The following is a 17,634-nucleotide window of genomic DNA, read 5'->3' on the forward strand; positions in this document are numbered from 1 at the left end:
ATCTCCTACATTGACAGGAAAACTTTTTTTTTAACCACAGGACCACCTGGGAAGCCCATAAATTAGCCCAAAACCTAGTGGATGGAGAATTGTGAATTCTTTGTATGTCCACTCTTCCATAAAAGCAACAGAAATACTTGGAAAATAATTCTTAAAAATCGACCAACTTACAATATTGAAAATTAAGCAAAAGCACAGAACAAGCTAAAAAGTGTCTTTTTTTTTTTTTTTTTTTTTTTTTTTGATGAGTGCTTGCTCTGGGCTTTACTTGGATTGACTGGTGTGGTCCCAGCACAGTCTGTGAGGTAGGCACAAGATCACGCCCATTTTACAGAAAGAGAAACTGAGGCTCGGATGGGACCTTGTTGGTCCAGTGTCACAAAGCTGGGGGCGGCCGGGCTACTGCTCTTTCCTGTCCATCACAACTACTGAACCTCTATTTAAAAAAATAATAGCAAAATCTGTGGCATTTTAGCTTAGAACTATTCCTAGCTATGGATTTTCTAGCTGTTATGTACTGATGTAAGAATTAGACCACAAATACGACTGAGCACTGAAGAATTGATGCTTTCAAACTACAGTGCTGGAGAATCCTCTTGAGAGTCCATTGGACAGCAGCAAGGAAATCAAACAGTCCTAAAGGAAATCAACCTTGAATATTTATTGGAAGGACTGATGTTGAAGCTGAAGCTCTAATACTTTGGCCACCTGATGTGAAGAGCCGACTCACTGGGAAAGACCCTGATGCTGGGAAAGACTGAGGGGGAAGAGGAGATGAGGACAACAGATGATAAGATGGTTGGATGGCATCATTTCCTCAATGGACATGAGTTTGAGCAAACTCTGGAAGATAATGAAGGACAGGAAATCCTGGCATGCTGCAGTTCATGGGGTTGCAAAGGGTTGGACACAGCTTAGTGACTGAATAACAACAGTTCCTTTGGGTCTCCCTCCCCTCAGTGGTGTGGTATCCATGAAAGCCAGAACCTCACAGTTGATGGAAAGAGTTAATCTCTTCAGAGCCCTGTTAAAAGTCCCATTTATGAGGATTGTCAATACTTTGACTGAAATAGAAGCTCTTTGAAAAACTCTATTCCCAAGGCATTATTCCTATTGAATTTAAATTAGGGCTCAACTCTTTAGGAAAATCCCTAACCCAAGGGAATTATTTAAAGCAATAGAAATCTGAAAAAATAAAATAAAAAATAGAAATCTGCTGGTAATAGCATCACAGGTAGCTAAGGCTGTGCTTTCAGTTGAGCCAAATAAGAGCTTACCCAGAAAGCAATTTTAAAGGAATACCTGGAGAGCTAGATGACCACAGTGGACTTTAAAGTTCTGATATTCCTGCAGACCTAGAAAGCTCAGAATGGTAGTATGCATGGCCAGAAATAACCTAGGAAATGAGAAGAATCCAGTCACTTACTTCTAGTTAATGTTGAGGCCCTACACAAGCAAGCAATGAAAGCTGAGGCTGACTTGTAAGCTGCCTGAAATTTGAAGGTGTGCCTTTGTTCAAAGATCTCCTTGGCCAAGGGTGGTAGACTTACTGGCTCTAGACATTTAAAAGAATCTTTTAGCTAATTGCTAAGTTATATTGATTTAAGACTGACCCCTAGAAGCCAGGCTTAAAGGTCAGAATTTTTTTTAAGTTCATCAGAGAAATAAGTGGCTGCATACTGTAGAGAATACAAAATCTACAGAACTGTCCACAGAAATCATTAAGCAAATGAGGAGCAGCAACAACAACAAAATTAACAGTAACAACACACAGGGAAGTTCAGATACAAGAGTTGATACACTATCCTATATGCCCAGTTTTCAACAACAGCAGAATGAGAAGAGAAAGAGTAATGGGCTGAATTGTGTCCCTTCAAAATTAACATGCTAAACCCTACCTCCAATATCTCAAAATGTGACTGTATTTGGATATTAGATCTTTTAAAAAAGTAATTAAAAGTCTTCAAGAGTGGTTCCAATGTGCTGATGAGGTTAGAACCATAGAATCAGAGGAACTCCGGGCTCAGGGATGCCAGGCATAGATGTGGGAGGATGTAAGGGGCTCCTCTAAAAACAGGGAGATTAAGAAAAATGTGGGCTTCTGGTTCAAGATTTCAGAGTAGAAGGATGTGCATTTATCTTCTCCTTTAAGAGGACCAGAATCACAACTAGTTGTTGACAGGAGGGCATGGGAACCACCAGAAAAAATTACCCATGTCCAAAGACAAGAAGCCACAAGATAATAGGAGGGGCACAATCACAATAAAACTAAATTCCCTGCCGGGTGGGTGACCCACAAACTGGAGAACACTAATCCCAAAGAAGTTTTCCCACTGTTGCAAAGGTTCTGAGCCCCACATCAGCCTTCACAGCCTGGGAATCTGACAAAGGAACTGGGAATCAACAGGGAATTTGACCTTGAAGGCCAGAAGAATTTGGTTATAGGACTTCCACAGGACTGGAAGAAATAGAGACTCCACTCTTGGAGGGAAAAAACCATCTTGCTGTAACCAAGACCCAGGGGAAAGGAGCAGCGACCCCACAGGAAACTGACCCAGACCTACCTGCTAGCGTTGGAGGGTCTCCTGTGGAGGCATGGGTCAGCGAGTGCTCACCACAGGGTGAAGGCACTGGCAACAGCAGTCCTTTAAGGTCCTGCTGGGTATAAGAACTCCTAGAGATCACCAGTAACCCTACCACAGGACCCAGAGACCCAGGGCTGGGTCGCCCCAGGTTAAACAACTAACAGAAAGGGGACGCAGCCACACCCATCAGCAGATCATTGTGTTAAAGCTTTATTGAGCAACACCCAGTTTTTCCTACCACCAGTCCCTCCCATCAAGAAGCTTACACAAGCCTCTTAGCCTCATCCACCAAAAGGCAGACAGAAGAACCACAATTCCACAGTGTTAGAACAAAAGCCACATTACAGAAGGTTAATCAGGATGAAAAAGCAGAGTTATGTCCCAGATGAAGGGATAAGATAAAACCCCAGAATAATAATTAAATGAAGTGGCGATAAACAACCTTACAGGAAAAGAATTCAGAATCATGATAGTGAAGATGACCCAGGATCTCAGAAACAGAATGGAGAAGATGCAAGAAATGTTTACCAAAGACCTTCAAGAACTAAAGAACAAACAAATAGAGATGAACAATACATTAGAAGGAATCAGTAGCAGAATAACTGAGGCAGAAGAATGGAGAAGTGACCTGGAGGACAGAATGTTGGAAAACACTGCCACAGAACAGAATATGGGGGGGGGGGGAGGGGGATGAAAAGAAATGAAGACAGCTTATGAGATGACTGGGACAATATTAACTGCACCAACAATCACATTATAGGGGTCCCAGAAGGAGAAGAGAGAGAGAAAGGACTTGAGAAAATATTTGAAGGCATAGTAGCTGAACACTTCCCTAACATGGGAAAGGAAATTGTTAACCAAGTCCAGGAAGCACAGACAGTCCCAGGCAAGATAAAACCATGTAGGGAAACACTGACACATAGTAGTCAAACTGACAAAATATAAATACAAAGATAATATATTAAAAGCAACAAGGGAAAAATGATAAATAGCATACAATGGAACTCCCATCAGTTTAATAGCTGATTTCTCAACAGAATCTCTACAAGCCAGAAGCGAATGACATGATATATTAAAGTGATGAAAGTGAAGAAACTACAACCAACAATATTCTACCCAGCAAAACTCTTGTTCTGATTTGATGGAGAAATCAAAAGCTTTCCAGACAAGCAAAAGTTAAGAGAATTCAGCATCACCAAACCTGTTTTACAGCAAATGCTAAAGGAACTTCTCTAGGCAGAAAACACAAGAGAAGGAAGAAACTTACACAAAGTAAAATTCAAAACAATTAAGAAAAGTGTAATAGGATGATACTTATCAATAATTAGGGCTTCCAAAGTTGTGCTAGTTGTAAAGAACCCACCTGCCACTGCAGGAGGCATAAGAGAAATGGATTTGATCCCTGGGTCAGGAAGATCCCCTGGAGTAGGAAATGGCAACCCACTCCAGTGTTCTTGTCTGGAGAATCCCATGGACAGAGGATCCTGGTGGGCTACAGCCCATGTGGTTGCTAAGAGTTGGACACAATTGAAGCAGCTTAGCACATACCACATCACTCTACTCAATCCCGCAAATTGTGTATAATTATTCTATATCATTAGGTTAATCATGTTCCCATTAGGGCTTGCAATATAATTATCTTTTTTGGTTTGGTTATTGATTGTGAAAGCTGATAAACATCTTCTATTATTGTGATTATGTCACTATTAGTATTATTTACTTAACACAACTGTATCATGATTGGTCAATAGAGAATAATAGAATTGTATATCACCAAAGCTAACATTTAATAGAAAAATCTGTAATCACTTCTTAAAATCCAGATGCATGTCAGAATTACCTTGGAATTTTTTGAAAAATACAAATGTCCAGATATTGCTTTTGTCTTCAGAGGTCCTGATGTGTTTCTAATGAGCAGCCATGTAAAATGACAACTGGACTATGTGATTATCTTTTACTTTTATCTAGTGCGTCCCACTTTTTCTATTTCATATTCAGTGCTCCCATTTCATTTAATTTATGTTTTCTAATTTCTTGATCTCTTGTCTCTTTTTTTGATGTCTTTTCTTATGCCTTTATCAAGCATAGTAGAAAAGCTTTTGCATACTTGTATATATATACACACATACACATAGTATGTATAATATATGTATTTTATAAAACTTATGAATTTCTGCCTACCTAAAAAATTTAACATTTTTATTCCACTTGTTTGCCTTACTATGAATAGAAAGGTAGATTTCTAATTTAAAAAAATAGATACACAACAAGCAGTGAATGTTTACTGTATAGCACAAGCAACTGTAGTCAATATCTTTTTTTTTTCCCTGCGTTTGCTTCTTTATTTAAGGGCTTGTGACAGACAGCTGTCCCCAGCCCAGCCCCTCCCTCCTATACAAAAGCTAGGGAATGTGAAAACAGGCCGCCCCGCCAGGGGGCCCATGGGATTGTGGCTTGAATTCCAGGCCACAGGCCTGGGAAGGCAGCTGGGGAGGGGGAGCAGTCAGTCCCGTTCAAGGGCCAAGTACTGCTGGTGAGGTGCAGGAAGGCGCTGGAGAGGCCGGTGGCAGCCTCTGTTGGGCCTGCCCTTGCAGAGTGGGGTCAGGACGCAGGCCTCTAGAGAAAACAGGGCCCTGAAGCCAGTGGCCCAGGTGCTAGAGGCTGGAGCCAGTCAACGGCTTGTTGAGCAAGCATTTCAGGCCCCCGGGGCCCCACCACCCTTCAACTCTACCCACTTCCCATGAAAACTCCCCCGCAGTCGCACCTGCAGCCGCGCGCCCGCGCGCGCACACACACACACACACACACACACACACACACACACACAGAGATATCCACTCTGCACACACTCACATTCGGGGCTGCAAAGGCCCTGGACCCACACCCTGGACACCCTGGAATGTCTCTCGATTGGTACCCAGTGGGAGGGGCTGCCAAGGGGGTGGGACATCTGTGTCGCTACTGATTGGCAGCCTCGCAGGCGTCTATCCAATCGCTGTACACGTCCACTGGTTCTGACAGATAGGTAATGGGCGTCTGGAATTCCTCTAGACACACGGTACAAGAGATGACTCCGGTGTTTCGGGCTCGGTCCATTTTCATGTCACAGGACTTCTCGTGGTTGCAGAAGGGGCGGGTGAACTGGGTTTCCAGGGTGCCTGTCATCTTCTTCTTAGGGGGCGGCTTCCGTTTCGACTTTCTGTGCCCCATGTCTGTAGGGGAGCGAATCTGCACTCACACCCTTGTTGCGACCGCCTCGTTCACCCGGGAGACAGTGACTTCCTAGTCAATATCTTGTAATAACCTATAATGGAAAATAACATGAAAAATAATATATGTTTATATGTACACCTGAATCACTTTGCTGTGAATCCGAAACATTGACTTACAATGTTTATTGACTTCAATAAAAAAGTATATATTAAAGAACAAAAAAAGAAGCAATTAATTTAAAGTGAGATTATTAGAGCAGACCTTTATCCAGTGATTGGTCTCCTTTTAAGAGGCTGAAATTAAACTCAATCTTAGCCAAAGGCTGAGAACCAATAAGGACACAGATATACATACATAGAGGAAAGACCATGTGAAAGCACAAGGACAAGAAAGCCATTTATGATCCCAGGACAGAGACTGCAGAAGAAACCCACCCTGCCAACACCTTGATCTTGGACTTCTAGCCTCTAGAACTGTGAAAAAACACATTTCTGAGTCACCCAGTCTATGGTACTTTATTTTGACAGTCCCAGAAAACTAAAATAGAAGAGTGTACCCATATTCCAGGGGAAGGAGAGCCAGTAGAAAATGTACCTGAGGAAAGGCAAATGTTGAACTTAGTATACAGAGACTATTTGTTGTGCAGTCAGTCATGTCCAGCTCTTTATGACCCCATGGACTGCAGTACACCAGGCTTCCCTGACATTCACTATCTCCGAGAGTTTGCTCAAACTCATGTCCATTGAGTTGATGATGCCATCCAACCATCTCATCCTCTGTCATCCCCTTCTTCTCCTGCCCTCAATCTTTCCCAGTATCAGGGTCTGTTCCAAAGAGTTGGCTGTCGCATGAGGTGGCTGAAGTATTGGAGCTTGAGCTTGAGCATCAGTCCTCCCAATGAGTATTCAGAGTTGATTTCCTTTAGAACTGACTGGTTTGATCTTGCTGTCCAAGGGATTCCCAAGAATCTTCTCCAGGACCACATTTTGAAAGCATCAAGACTATAAATCAGCTATTACAAGTATTTTCAACATACTAAAGGAAATATGTTTAAAAAGTAAAGGAATGTATGGCAACTTCATCTCTCCAAGAAGAGAATTTTAATGAAGAAATATAAATAAAAATTTCAAATGAAAATTCTGTAGTTGGAAAACATAACTGAAATGAAAATTTCACCAGAGGGACCCAATGATAGATTTGAATTGGCAGAAAAATGAATTGTTAAATTGAAGATAGTTAATAAAGATTATCCAATCTGTGAAACAGAAAGATGGGAAGGAACAGCTTCTGAGACATGGAACAACATCAAGCATGCCAACATAGGCATAATGGGAGAACCAGGAGGCAAAGAGACTGATGAAAGGGCAGAAAAGTATTTGAGGAAATAATGACTGAAGACTTCTCAAATATAATGGAAAACATTAATCTTTACCTCCAAGAAGTTTAATGAATTCTAAGTATGGTAAACTGAAAAATAATCACACCTAACACAACATAATTTAACTGGTAAAAGTCAAAAAGGGAATCTTGAAAGCAGAGGAGGAAAATAATATTAACTAAAAAAAGGTCATTAAAAAGAAAAATTTTAAATTTGAATATATTCACATGATGATATATCATATAGTAATAAAAAAACATAAAATTTACCCAAAACAGTATGAATGAATATTAGAAGTGGAGTGTTGAATTGGCAAAAAATAATAAAAAGACTACTGAAAATTTTGTATTCTTTTCAGAAGGCTCAATACCAAACACCACTAAACAACATATTGCAATAGAAGTAGGAGATGCTCTGTACAGTCAGAAATAAGACCTAGAGCTGACTGTAGCTCAGACCATGAGCTTCTTACTGCAAAATTCAGGCTTAAATTGAAGAAGGTAGGGAAAACCACTAAGTCATTCAGGTATGACCTAAATCAAATCCATTGTGATTACACAGTGGAGGTGATGAATTCGATTTAAAGGATTGGATCTGGTAGACAGTGTGCCTGAAGAACTATGGATGGAGGTTCATAACATTGTACCTGAGGCAGTGATCAAAACCATCCCAAAGGAAAAGAAATGCAAGAAGTCAAAGTGGTTGATTGAGGAGGCTTTACAAATAGCTGAGAAAAGGAAAGAAGAGAAGTGAAAGGCAAGGGAGAATGGGAAAAATAACCCAACTGAATGAAAAGTTCCAGAGAATAGCGAGAAGAGATTTTAAAAAGGTTTTCTTAAATGAACAATGGAAAGAAATAAAGGAAAACAAGAGAATGGGAAAGACTATAGATCTCTTCAAGAAAATTAGAGATATCAAGGGACTATTTCATGCAAAGATGGGCATGATAAAGGGCAGAAATGGTAAGAATCAAACAGAAGCAGAAGAGATTAAGAAGAGGTGGCAAAACTACACAAAAGAACTATACAAAAAAGATCTTAATGATCCAGATAACCATGATGGTGTGGTCACTCCCCTAGAGCCAGATATCTTGGAGTGTGAAGTCAAGTGGGCCTTAGGAAGAATTTCTACAAACAAAGTTAGTAGTGATGGAGTTCCCGCTGAGCTATTTCAAATCCTAGAAGATGATGCTGTTGAAATGCTACACTCAATATGTCATCAAATTTAGAAAACTCAGCAGTGGCCACAGGACTGGAAACCATCAGCTTTCATTCCAATCCCAAAGAATAATGTCAAAGAATGTTCAAACTACCACAAAATCACACTCATCTCACATGAGACCAAGGTAATGCTCAAAATCCTTTAATCTAGGCTTCAGCAGTACATGAACCAAGAACTTCCAGGTGAACAAGCTGGGTTTAGAAATAGCAGAGGAACCAGAGATCAAATTGCCAACATTCGTTTGATTGAGAGAAAGCAAGGGAATTCCAGAAAAACATCTACTTCTGGTTCATTGACTATGCTAAAGCCTTTGACTGTGGATCACAATAAACTTTGGAAAATTCTTAAAGAGATTGGAGTACCAGACCACCTTACCTGTCTCCTAAGATACCTGTGTGCATGTCAAGTAGTAACAGTTAGAACCAGACATAGAACAACTGACTGGCTCACATTGGGAAAGGAGTATGTTAGGGCTGTATATTGTCACCCTGCTTGTTAAACTTCTATACAGAATATACCATGTGAAATGCCAAACTGGCTGAATCACAAACTGGAATCAGGGTTGCTAGGAGAAATATCAGCAACTCAGATATGTAGATGATACCACTCTAACGGTAGAAATTGAGAGCTGCTAAAGAACCTCTTGAAGAGGGTAAAAGAGGAGAGTGAAAAAAACTGGCTTGAATTCAACATTCAAAAGAATATGATCATGGCATCTCTCTCATCACTTCACAGCAAATAGGAAAAGTGAAATAGTAAAACAGAAAACAGAAAAAGTGGAAGCAGTGACTCTTGGGCTCCAAAGTCACTGTGGATGGTGACTGCAGTGTTGAAATTAAAAGACATTTGCTCCTTGGAAGGAAAGCTACAATAAACCTAGACAGTATATTAAAAAGCAGTGACATCACTTTGCTGACAATGGTCCATTGATTATTGATACCAACAACTGGTACACTATAAAATATATATTTAACACAAAATGCATACTTGCATAATAGAAGAACAAAAAGGAGATAAGACATATAGAAAACACAAAGCAAAATGTCAGTTATAAATACTAGAATATCAGTAATTATATTAAATATAAATGCATTTTAAAAAATCCAATCAAAAGGCAGAGGTTTTTCAGGCTGGAATTTTAAAAATCTAACTTAGATGAAAGATTAAAGGGGTGGGGCGAGGACACAGAATACCAAAACTCACAACAGCATCAAAAATAATAATGTACATACAAATAAATGTAAGAAGAGGTGCAAGACTTGTACACTGAAAGTTATAAATACTTCTGAGGAAAATTAATGTTCTAGATACATGAAGAGATATTCCATATCATGGATTGGAATACTGAATATCATTAAGATAGAAAATTTCCCCAAGTGGATCTATACAGTCAACACAATTCTTATCAAAATTTCAGCAGACTTTTTTCTGAAATGGACAAGTCAATCCTCAAATGTATGAGGAAATGTAAATGACCTAGAAGAACCAAAACAATTTTGAAAAAAAAAAAAACTATGTTTGTTTTAGACAAGAATAGAGCAAGAAATTCTTAGTAGTTTACTGTTTTTTCAAGTTGTAAGCTTATAGTAGGGATTACTGATGGTGCAGAATTCTTGAGGAAATTTGAAGTGGCCATTGTGGTAATTGAAAAGGGAAGAGACAATGGGAAAAAGTTTTGGTCTTTCCACTTTGACATGAGTAGTAGGTGACTTATTACATACTGACTAATCAATTTCTTTCTTTATTCTAGGTAATGTAATGAAATACATAATGGAAAATAAAGAGTATCGTGACTTCTCCCTGACTGCATTTTCCATTGAGGTTGAGAAAAACAATACAGTATTTACTATTTTTTTCAATAATGAGGCATACCATTCAGCTGCAACATCCCTAGCGGTGTTTGACAATGTTCTTTTCATGTCAGTTTCTGGCCCCAATGCTTCCATTAAAGTCTCCAACAAGCCTCAACCTCTCCCTCATTATGGTTCTAACACAGTGTATGTATGATTGACTTTCCTTTTACTGGAATTGAGCCTTAATATATATCCCTGTTAAGTGGCAATGTATATTTGAAAATAACTACTGAAATTAGCATTTTATACTTTTATTTCATTATTTATTCCATCTTTTATTTCATTTTCCATAGGCCTACAAGTGGATCACAAATAGTATTGTGTTTGGCTTTTGGCCTGGCTGTTGTGATTGGTAGTTTTTGCGTTCAGACAGTGACCGAGAGAGCCACGAAGGCAAAGCACATCCAGTTTGTGAGTGGAGTCTATTTACTGACTTACTGGCTCTCTGCTTTGCTCTGGGATCTCATCTACTTCTCCATTACCTGCTGCTTCCTACTGGTGAGTGTTAGCTGAATTTGCACAAAGGCTTATTGTTTTATGTCTCCCACAGGAAATTTCTATTCAATTAATTGTATCCTGAAATAAAACTTGAAGAAATTTGAAACTACTTTGGCTTATCATGCCAGAGAATATATTGTGAAAACCTCGTTATGGAAGTGTACTACCTCATGTTCTTTCAGTTGGAAAAAAATTACTTTTCTTTGAAGTCTCTATTGAATTGGCTTCCCATGTAATTGCTCAGCATAATACCCAGGGCCCAAAACTAAAGGGAAAAGGGCTATTACTTGTTACTTATCCCTCACTAATCATATAGATAATTCACTGCCACTAATTCCCAATGCTAAGCTCTCTGGTAAAACTGGACTGTAGCAATTTAGAATCATGACTTAAGCGAGGCTTTCCGTTACTATTCACAGTAGTCTCCCATTCATGCCCCAAATCCAAAATGGCTAGATCTGCAAAGCAGAACTAACTTTGACTCAGACACCCAATTTTAGATATTGAGACTAAAGAGCAAGCTTGTAAGGATGTTACAGTGTCCTTTAATGTAATGATTTTCTCATTAGTGAATGAGACTTAGCAATGTCTTTTACTTTGTATGCATATCTGAAGCTGAGGTAGATGTGAAGTTGTATAGTTACTAAAGGGATAGACACATGAGTAAAGGAGGTAAGGTTTTTTTATGTACAAAAGTTATAAAAGAAAGTGAAAGTGTTAGTCGCTCAGTTGTGTCTGACTCTTTCCAACACTATGGACTGTAGCTCACCAGGCTCCTCTGTCCATGGAATTCTGCAGACAAGATATTGGAGTGGGTTGCCATTTTCTCCTCCAGGAGATCTTCCCTACCCAAGGATTGAACCCGGGCCTCTTGCACTGCAAGCAGATAATTTACTATCTGAGCTACCATAGCAAGTGGCTACCAGAGGTATGGTGGGCTTAAATACGAGTAAGACAATGTCTCAGCCCTCAAATAGTTCGCTGTTCAGCAATGGACGTATAAAATAGGTGGCTAATTCTATAAAGGATGAGCTACCAAGTCCTAATTCAAACTATACATACCATGGAAAGGTAAAATTAGTTTTTTGAGGAAAAAGGAGAAATTTTTGATCAGTTTGGAGCCCTAGGCTTAGTTATGAAGGAGAGCTGCATCCCACCAGGTGTAACAGCTCCTCAGCAGGGACCAGAGGCTGGAACAGTTGAGGCATAGATGGGAGCGGTGAGCAAACAGTATGTACAGAGGTGCCCCAAAGTTGAAAGAGCAGAGCAGCACTTTCTTGTCACAGTGCAAGACTTTGGCCAGCGTTCTCAGTGCCAGTTTCTTTTCACAGCTAACTAGCCAACTAGCATAACTAGGGGAGCCCACCATCCTTTTTGAGGGCCACAATTCTCATCTTTTGCCACAAGAATAGGGGAGTTGATCTAAGCACAATCTCTTTACTATCTCCCCTCTATGTAATGCAGTATTGAAATCAATAAGAATAACCCCTGCATCTTCTCATCTCCATGCCAAGGATCCATTCTTTCTCTGGTTCTTTAAACTTGACTGGCACACCCAGCTATCATTTCCTGATTAATAGATCTATAAATAAGATCATCCATTGTTAATACTTATAGCAATATTGCCATTTATGGCTCATGAGAAGTTATTTGCCATATGTTGTGTGTGTGTGTGTGTGTGTGTGTGTGTTATATCATTCAAAAACATTCAAGTCTGAAGTGATTTTAATTCACCATATTTACAGTCAAGGAAATTAAGACTCACAGATCTAATTTACTTATCCAATTTCACCCAATTTCGTAACCCGAGTTAGCCTTACTTCAGTGTATTGTAATTTATATATTCAAAGTCATCCTGAGTAATGTACTTTAAACTTATTTCTACTCTCATATATGCAGTTCTCTCTGTCTTAGCATCATACTTCACTTTATATCTTCTGTATCCTTTTTGCCTGGTAGCGCTTGTTCTGTGTGTGTGTGTGTGTGTGTGTGTGTGTGTGTGTGTGTGTGTATGGGTTTCTCTCTCTCTCCTCTTCTCTTTCTGTCTTGCTCTCCCCCTCCCAAAATTCCCTTTCATGGTTCTCAGATGGAGTTCTCCATGGGTTCTCAGCTTTGCTTATTTATCTGACTTGGCTATCTCTTTGTTGTTTTAAATGAGACACTCCCTCACTCTGCTCTGGTTCTGTAAAATGCCACCAGCTAGATTTATTCTTGGACCCAACAAGAGGAAGCAAGATCCTATAATTTAACAATATTAAGTATCTTAGGGCTTCCCTTGTGGCTCAGCTGGTAAAGAATCCACCTGCAATGTAGGAGTTCTGGGTTCAATCCCTAGGTTGGGAAAATCCACTGGAAAAGGGAAAGGCTACCCTCTCCAGTATTCTGGCATGAAGAATTCCATGGGCTGTATAATCCATCAGGTCACCAAGAGTCAGACACACAACTGAGCGACTTTCAGTTTCACTCTCACTTTGTATTCTTTACCATATTCCATTGATGTGTCTATAATATGCCTCTACAAATCTGTTTTAATTATGGTAGTTTTATAATATATTTAATTATTTTTATGGATTGACCTTCCTCACTTCCCTCATTAACCTTCTTCTGCAGAATTTCCTGACTATCTTGATATGTTTTGTTTGTTTACATGTAATCTGTAAAATCAGCTTATCTAATATTTTTAAAATCTTGTTGCTATTTTTATGTACAGTAATTTGGGGAGAGTTTACTTTCTTACTATGTTGGGTCAGATTCTATCTAAAAGTAGGGTGTGTCTTCATATTTCCAAGTAGAAATTTAAATTTTCTTTGGAATAGTTCTAATTTAAGATATCCCTAAGCATTATAAGCCTTGGAATGAAGCTCCTTCTAGGTTACCTGTGGTTTCCTGCTGACTTTACTCTTTTTACTTCTCTTACTTGGATTAGGGGAAAACCAACTATAGTTAAAGCTGGTTTTCACCCAAGATTGCTGATCCTTTTCATATATTTTCTTTAAACATTATTGCTTAAGTATAAACTACTTCCAAGAGCATCACAGTGTTGTAATGTGGCTATTCTTAGTTAACTCTTTCTGTTTATTAGTGGCCTTGATAAATAATTTTGTAAATTATTTTAAAAGGTGAAACTTAAAAGGGCCAAACTTGCTATCTTTAGAGAAATTATAGTTACCAACAATTACCATATAGGTTATTAGAAAATTATCTTCTTAATAGTTCTAGAGGTTCCCTTTTTCCTAATCTGCCCACTCTAAATTTATGCTTCCCTGTCTGATTCTCAAATGGAACGAGAAATGATTGAAAGAGGATGTCCTTGAGTTCCTGAGATAGATGTAAAAGGCCTGGGGTAGAGAGTGGAGCCAGGAGACAGCCTAAGTGTGAGGTGTGATGCAAAGAGATTGCATAATACTATAGCAGTCACAGAGAAAACCTTTTTTTAATATATTTATATATTATGATTGTAATGTAATATGTTATACATGTTTTTATATATGTATACAAAAGCTTTTCTACTACACTTGATAAAGGCTGAGAAAGAACATTAAAAAAAAGAGATGGAGAAACTGGAGTACATAAACTAAATGAAATGGGAGCACTGAATATGAAATAGAGAAAGTAAAACAAACTAGATAAAAGTAAAAGATCATCATATAGTCCAGTTGATTTTAAATATGACTGCTCATTAGAAACATAGCTGGAGTTCTGGAGAAAAAAAGCAATACCTGAGTATTTATATTTTTCAAAAAATTTAAAGATAATTCTGATTTGCATCTGGACTTTAAAAAGTAATTACAGGTTTTTCTAGTAGATCCTAGTTCTGGTGATACAGAGTTCTATTATTTTTCTATTGACCATTCATACAATGGTATTAAGTGAGTAATAGTTACATAATCACAATAGCAAAAGAGGTTTATCAGTTTCCGCAATCAACAGTCAGACAAAAAATAAAAGATAATTACAATTGCAAGCCATAATGGGAACATGATTAACTTAACAATATGAAATAGTTACATACAATTTGAGAGGGGGTGCGTATCAAGCAGAGTGATGTGGTAGGGTGAAAGGGCATACATGCACATGCTTTCATCTAGAGAAAATCTATAGAGAAATCATCTATGCACTAGATCACTTTTTTTCTGGGAAAATTCAGAGTTGGGCTTACTGTACACATAGTTAATTTAATTTTAATCATGAGAGTGCTACAAAGTGATGCTCTTCCAAAAGGAAAAAAAAGAGAAAGGAAATATAGTCATTCTGTTCATGAGAGTCCTCTATTGAAAAAGAGATTGCTCACTTCAGGCTTATTTTTAATGGGTAAAATTTTTTAAGTAATGAATCTATGCACTAATGAAGGCAGTGCTTGCTGTTTTCTAAGTTCTCTGGCTTGACAACGTGTTATACAGTGTCCTTCACCTTGCTCTTTACCTCTGCACTCTGTCTCAGGGAGTGTTCATATACTGCGGAGTGGATGCCTTTATTGCAAATTTCCATTTTCTGGACACAATGATGATCTTTATGCTGTACGGTTGGTCTGTTGTTCCTCTCATGTATCTTGGAAGCCTCCTGTTTTCTAGTAGTACTGCTGCCTACATCAAGCTCACCCTCTTTAACTACTTTTCAACTGTTTTCAGTATCGTCATTCACATCGTAATGAAATTCTATGGTAAGGACTTCACACAATTTTTCCTTTCTCCAGGAAAAGCATTAAATAAATGATGATGAAAGAGCTGGAGGATAAAAATATTAATTGCTAAACACTTACTTTCCAGGAAGCTAAAAACTTGTGCTCTTTGGAGTCAGCAAATGAGATAGAGGGGAAGGGAAAGAAAAAGTGGGCAAGAGGATGAGAGAGACACTAAGCCTCTGAAGGCGATGGATTCAGTATCATTCTAGCCTCATGACAAAAAAAAAAAAAGTTAGAAAATTAAAGATTAAAAGATTAAAGCACACCTGTGCCAATTTGTATGTCCTTTGAAAGATCACCCCCCACGCACCATGCTCTTGAAACTTGATCCTTCAGTTTTAACATCTTAAGAGCACTTTGGAGCAAGGTGGTGAGACTGGAGAGTGGAAGATGCTATGGTATAACTCCTTCTAATTTAATGAAGCACATAATCTTGAACCTCCTAAAGAGTGTTTTTCAGAAGGAAACAAATAAACAACAAATGTAGTCATCATTAAACCAGTTTGTCTGATTTCAAAAGAGTATCAGGAGTAGGTTCTCCCTTTTCTGGTTATGAAATTTAAAGACATGCTGTTGCTGGTGGTGACTATCACCAATAAGGTTTGTTTTGTTTGCGTCTAGAATATCCCTTTGTTGAATGTCTCTATAACCATGAATTTTGAGCTATATTAGTCAACTCAGCCCTCCCCGATAATATGGGTTTTACGAATTCCAGTTTCTAATAATGAAGACTCTTCTCCTGGAGTATGATTTTATGGACTGTCCCTGTTACTTATTGTAGTAATGGTTCCTACCTTGCTTCTAATAGTTAAGTTCTGCCACCTGACTTCTACTTTGTAGAATTCCATTATTCCCAAAGGTGTCAGGGAACCACATTCTATTGTAACATACTCTATCATTATATTCACCCTACAGAGGACTGTAAGCACAGAGCTTTTCAAGAATGTATTTCTCATATTTACTTTTTATTGAAATATAACTTGCATTCAGAAAAGTGCAGAGACCATAAATGTATAGCTTAATAAATTTTCACAAAGTGAACATACTAGTGAAACCTTTCTCTCTCCAGTCAGGGCTTGCTATCGGCCTTGCTTAGGCCAACTAAGAGCCAGAGAGCAAAGAAGTCCTTTGATTTATTCTACACAGATAATCCTCCCAGGGCAGAAAGTACAGTGGAGGAGGGTAGAGTGTTGGTTCAAAGTGAAAAATAAAAGAAATATGACAAAGAGGCTATTGAACTTGGCAATGAGAAATTCAGTGGAGACTGCCATGTCCAGAAAAATGGAGGATTCTGGAAGGCAAATTGCCCTCCTACTTAAAATAACAATGTATGTTGGACAAAAAATTATTCAAACTTTTTAAACATATCACTTATCTCTCAAGAAATTTCAGAGGCCAACAACAAAGGAATATTCACAATCCCATGATTTTCCATTTTTCAGGCTGGACAGGGAACAAAGGGAAAATCTAAGGCCAAGCCAAGGTAGGGATTTTAATAGCAGACCCACCCATAAAGATGGCGGAAGACAGACCCTAGGGAAATACTGTTAGCAAAAGTCTTCTTTTAAAATCTGTAACTGACAAGTCCATACTACAAACTACGAAGATGAAGAAGCTTCATGACTTAGTGACTAGTGTTTTCTCAAAGATGATCTGCTAGACTGGTAATCCTCTGATCATCTTAGGAAATCCTCTGATCATCTTTGTTGTTATAGGAGAGTCACTGCTTTCTAACTGAAAGCTAATCTATCATCTTTTTAATCATTAGATGATGACATTTCTGATTTCACAAGAACCTTAATGAATAATGCATTAATGGTGCTTCCTAGTTACAACTTTGCAATGAGTATCAGCAAATTCTTTGATGACCATGAGGTGAAAAAACTGTGTGCCAACCAATTTCAAAATATCTATGTGGACTGCAGTGATTCATGTGAGTATATGCAGTTCTCCCAAGTCCTTAAAAATCTTTCTAGATTTCCACATTCAAGCCTGGATTGTGGAAGATAAGAGAAACCTGTCCTTCTTTCAACAGAGACAGTAAGACTTGCTGATTTTTGTGCTTTTCTGTACCAAACTTATTTTCACTGTCTGGGGGGGGGGAGGGGAATGAAGCCTCAAAATAAAATCCACAATAAATTTCATGAAGCCATCGCCAGATGTAACTTAGAATGAGTTACTACTCACCTATGATGTGAAAGTAGC

At 38.5% G+C, this 17,634-nt stretch overlaps 2 protein-coding genes across 2 annotated transcripts in view; one reads left to right on the forward strand and one right to left on the reverse strand.

Moving 5' to 3' along the window:
• Positions 1–17,634, forward strand: part of LOC110147413 (phospholipid-transporting ATPase ABCA3-like) — a 227,198-nt gene that overhangs the window by 141,369 nt on the left and 68,195 nt on the right. Inside the window, exons 20-23 of the mRNA XM_070461131.1 lie at positions 10,148–10,394; positions 10,544–10,748; positions 15,189–15,408; positions 17,198–17,362. Coding sequence (XP_070317232.1) covers positions 10,148–10,394; positions 10,544–10,748; positions 15,189–15,408; positions 17,198–17,362 — 837 coding nt within the window. The remainder of the gene's footprint in view (positions 1–10,147; positions 10,395–10,543; positions 10,749–15,188; positions 15,409–17,197; positions 17,363–17,634) is intronic.
• Positions 5,373–5,853, reverse strand: LOC110147415 (transcription elongation factor 1 homolog). The gene has a single exon (XM_070461000.1). The coding sequence runs from the start codon at positions 5,793–5,795 to the stop codon at positions 5,544–5,546; it is 252 nt and encodes an 83-aa protein (XP_070317101.1). The 5' UTR covers positions 5,796–5,853; the 3' UTR covers positions 5,373–5,543.

This window comes from Odocoileus virginianus, chromosome 33 (genome assembly GCF_023699985.2).
Source record: "Odocoileus virginianus isolate 20LAN1187 ecotype Illinois chromosome 33, Ovbor_1.2, whole genome shotgun sequence".
Lineage (NCBI taxonomy): Eukaryota > Metazoa > Chordata > Mammalia > Artiodactyla > Cervidae > Odocoileus > Odocoileus virginianus.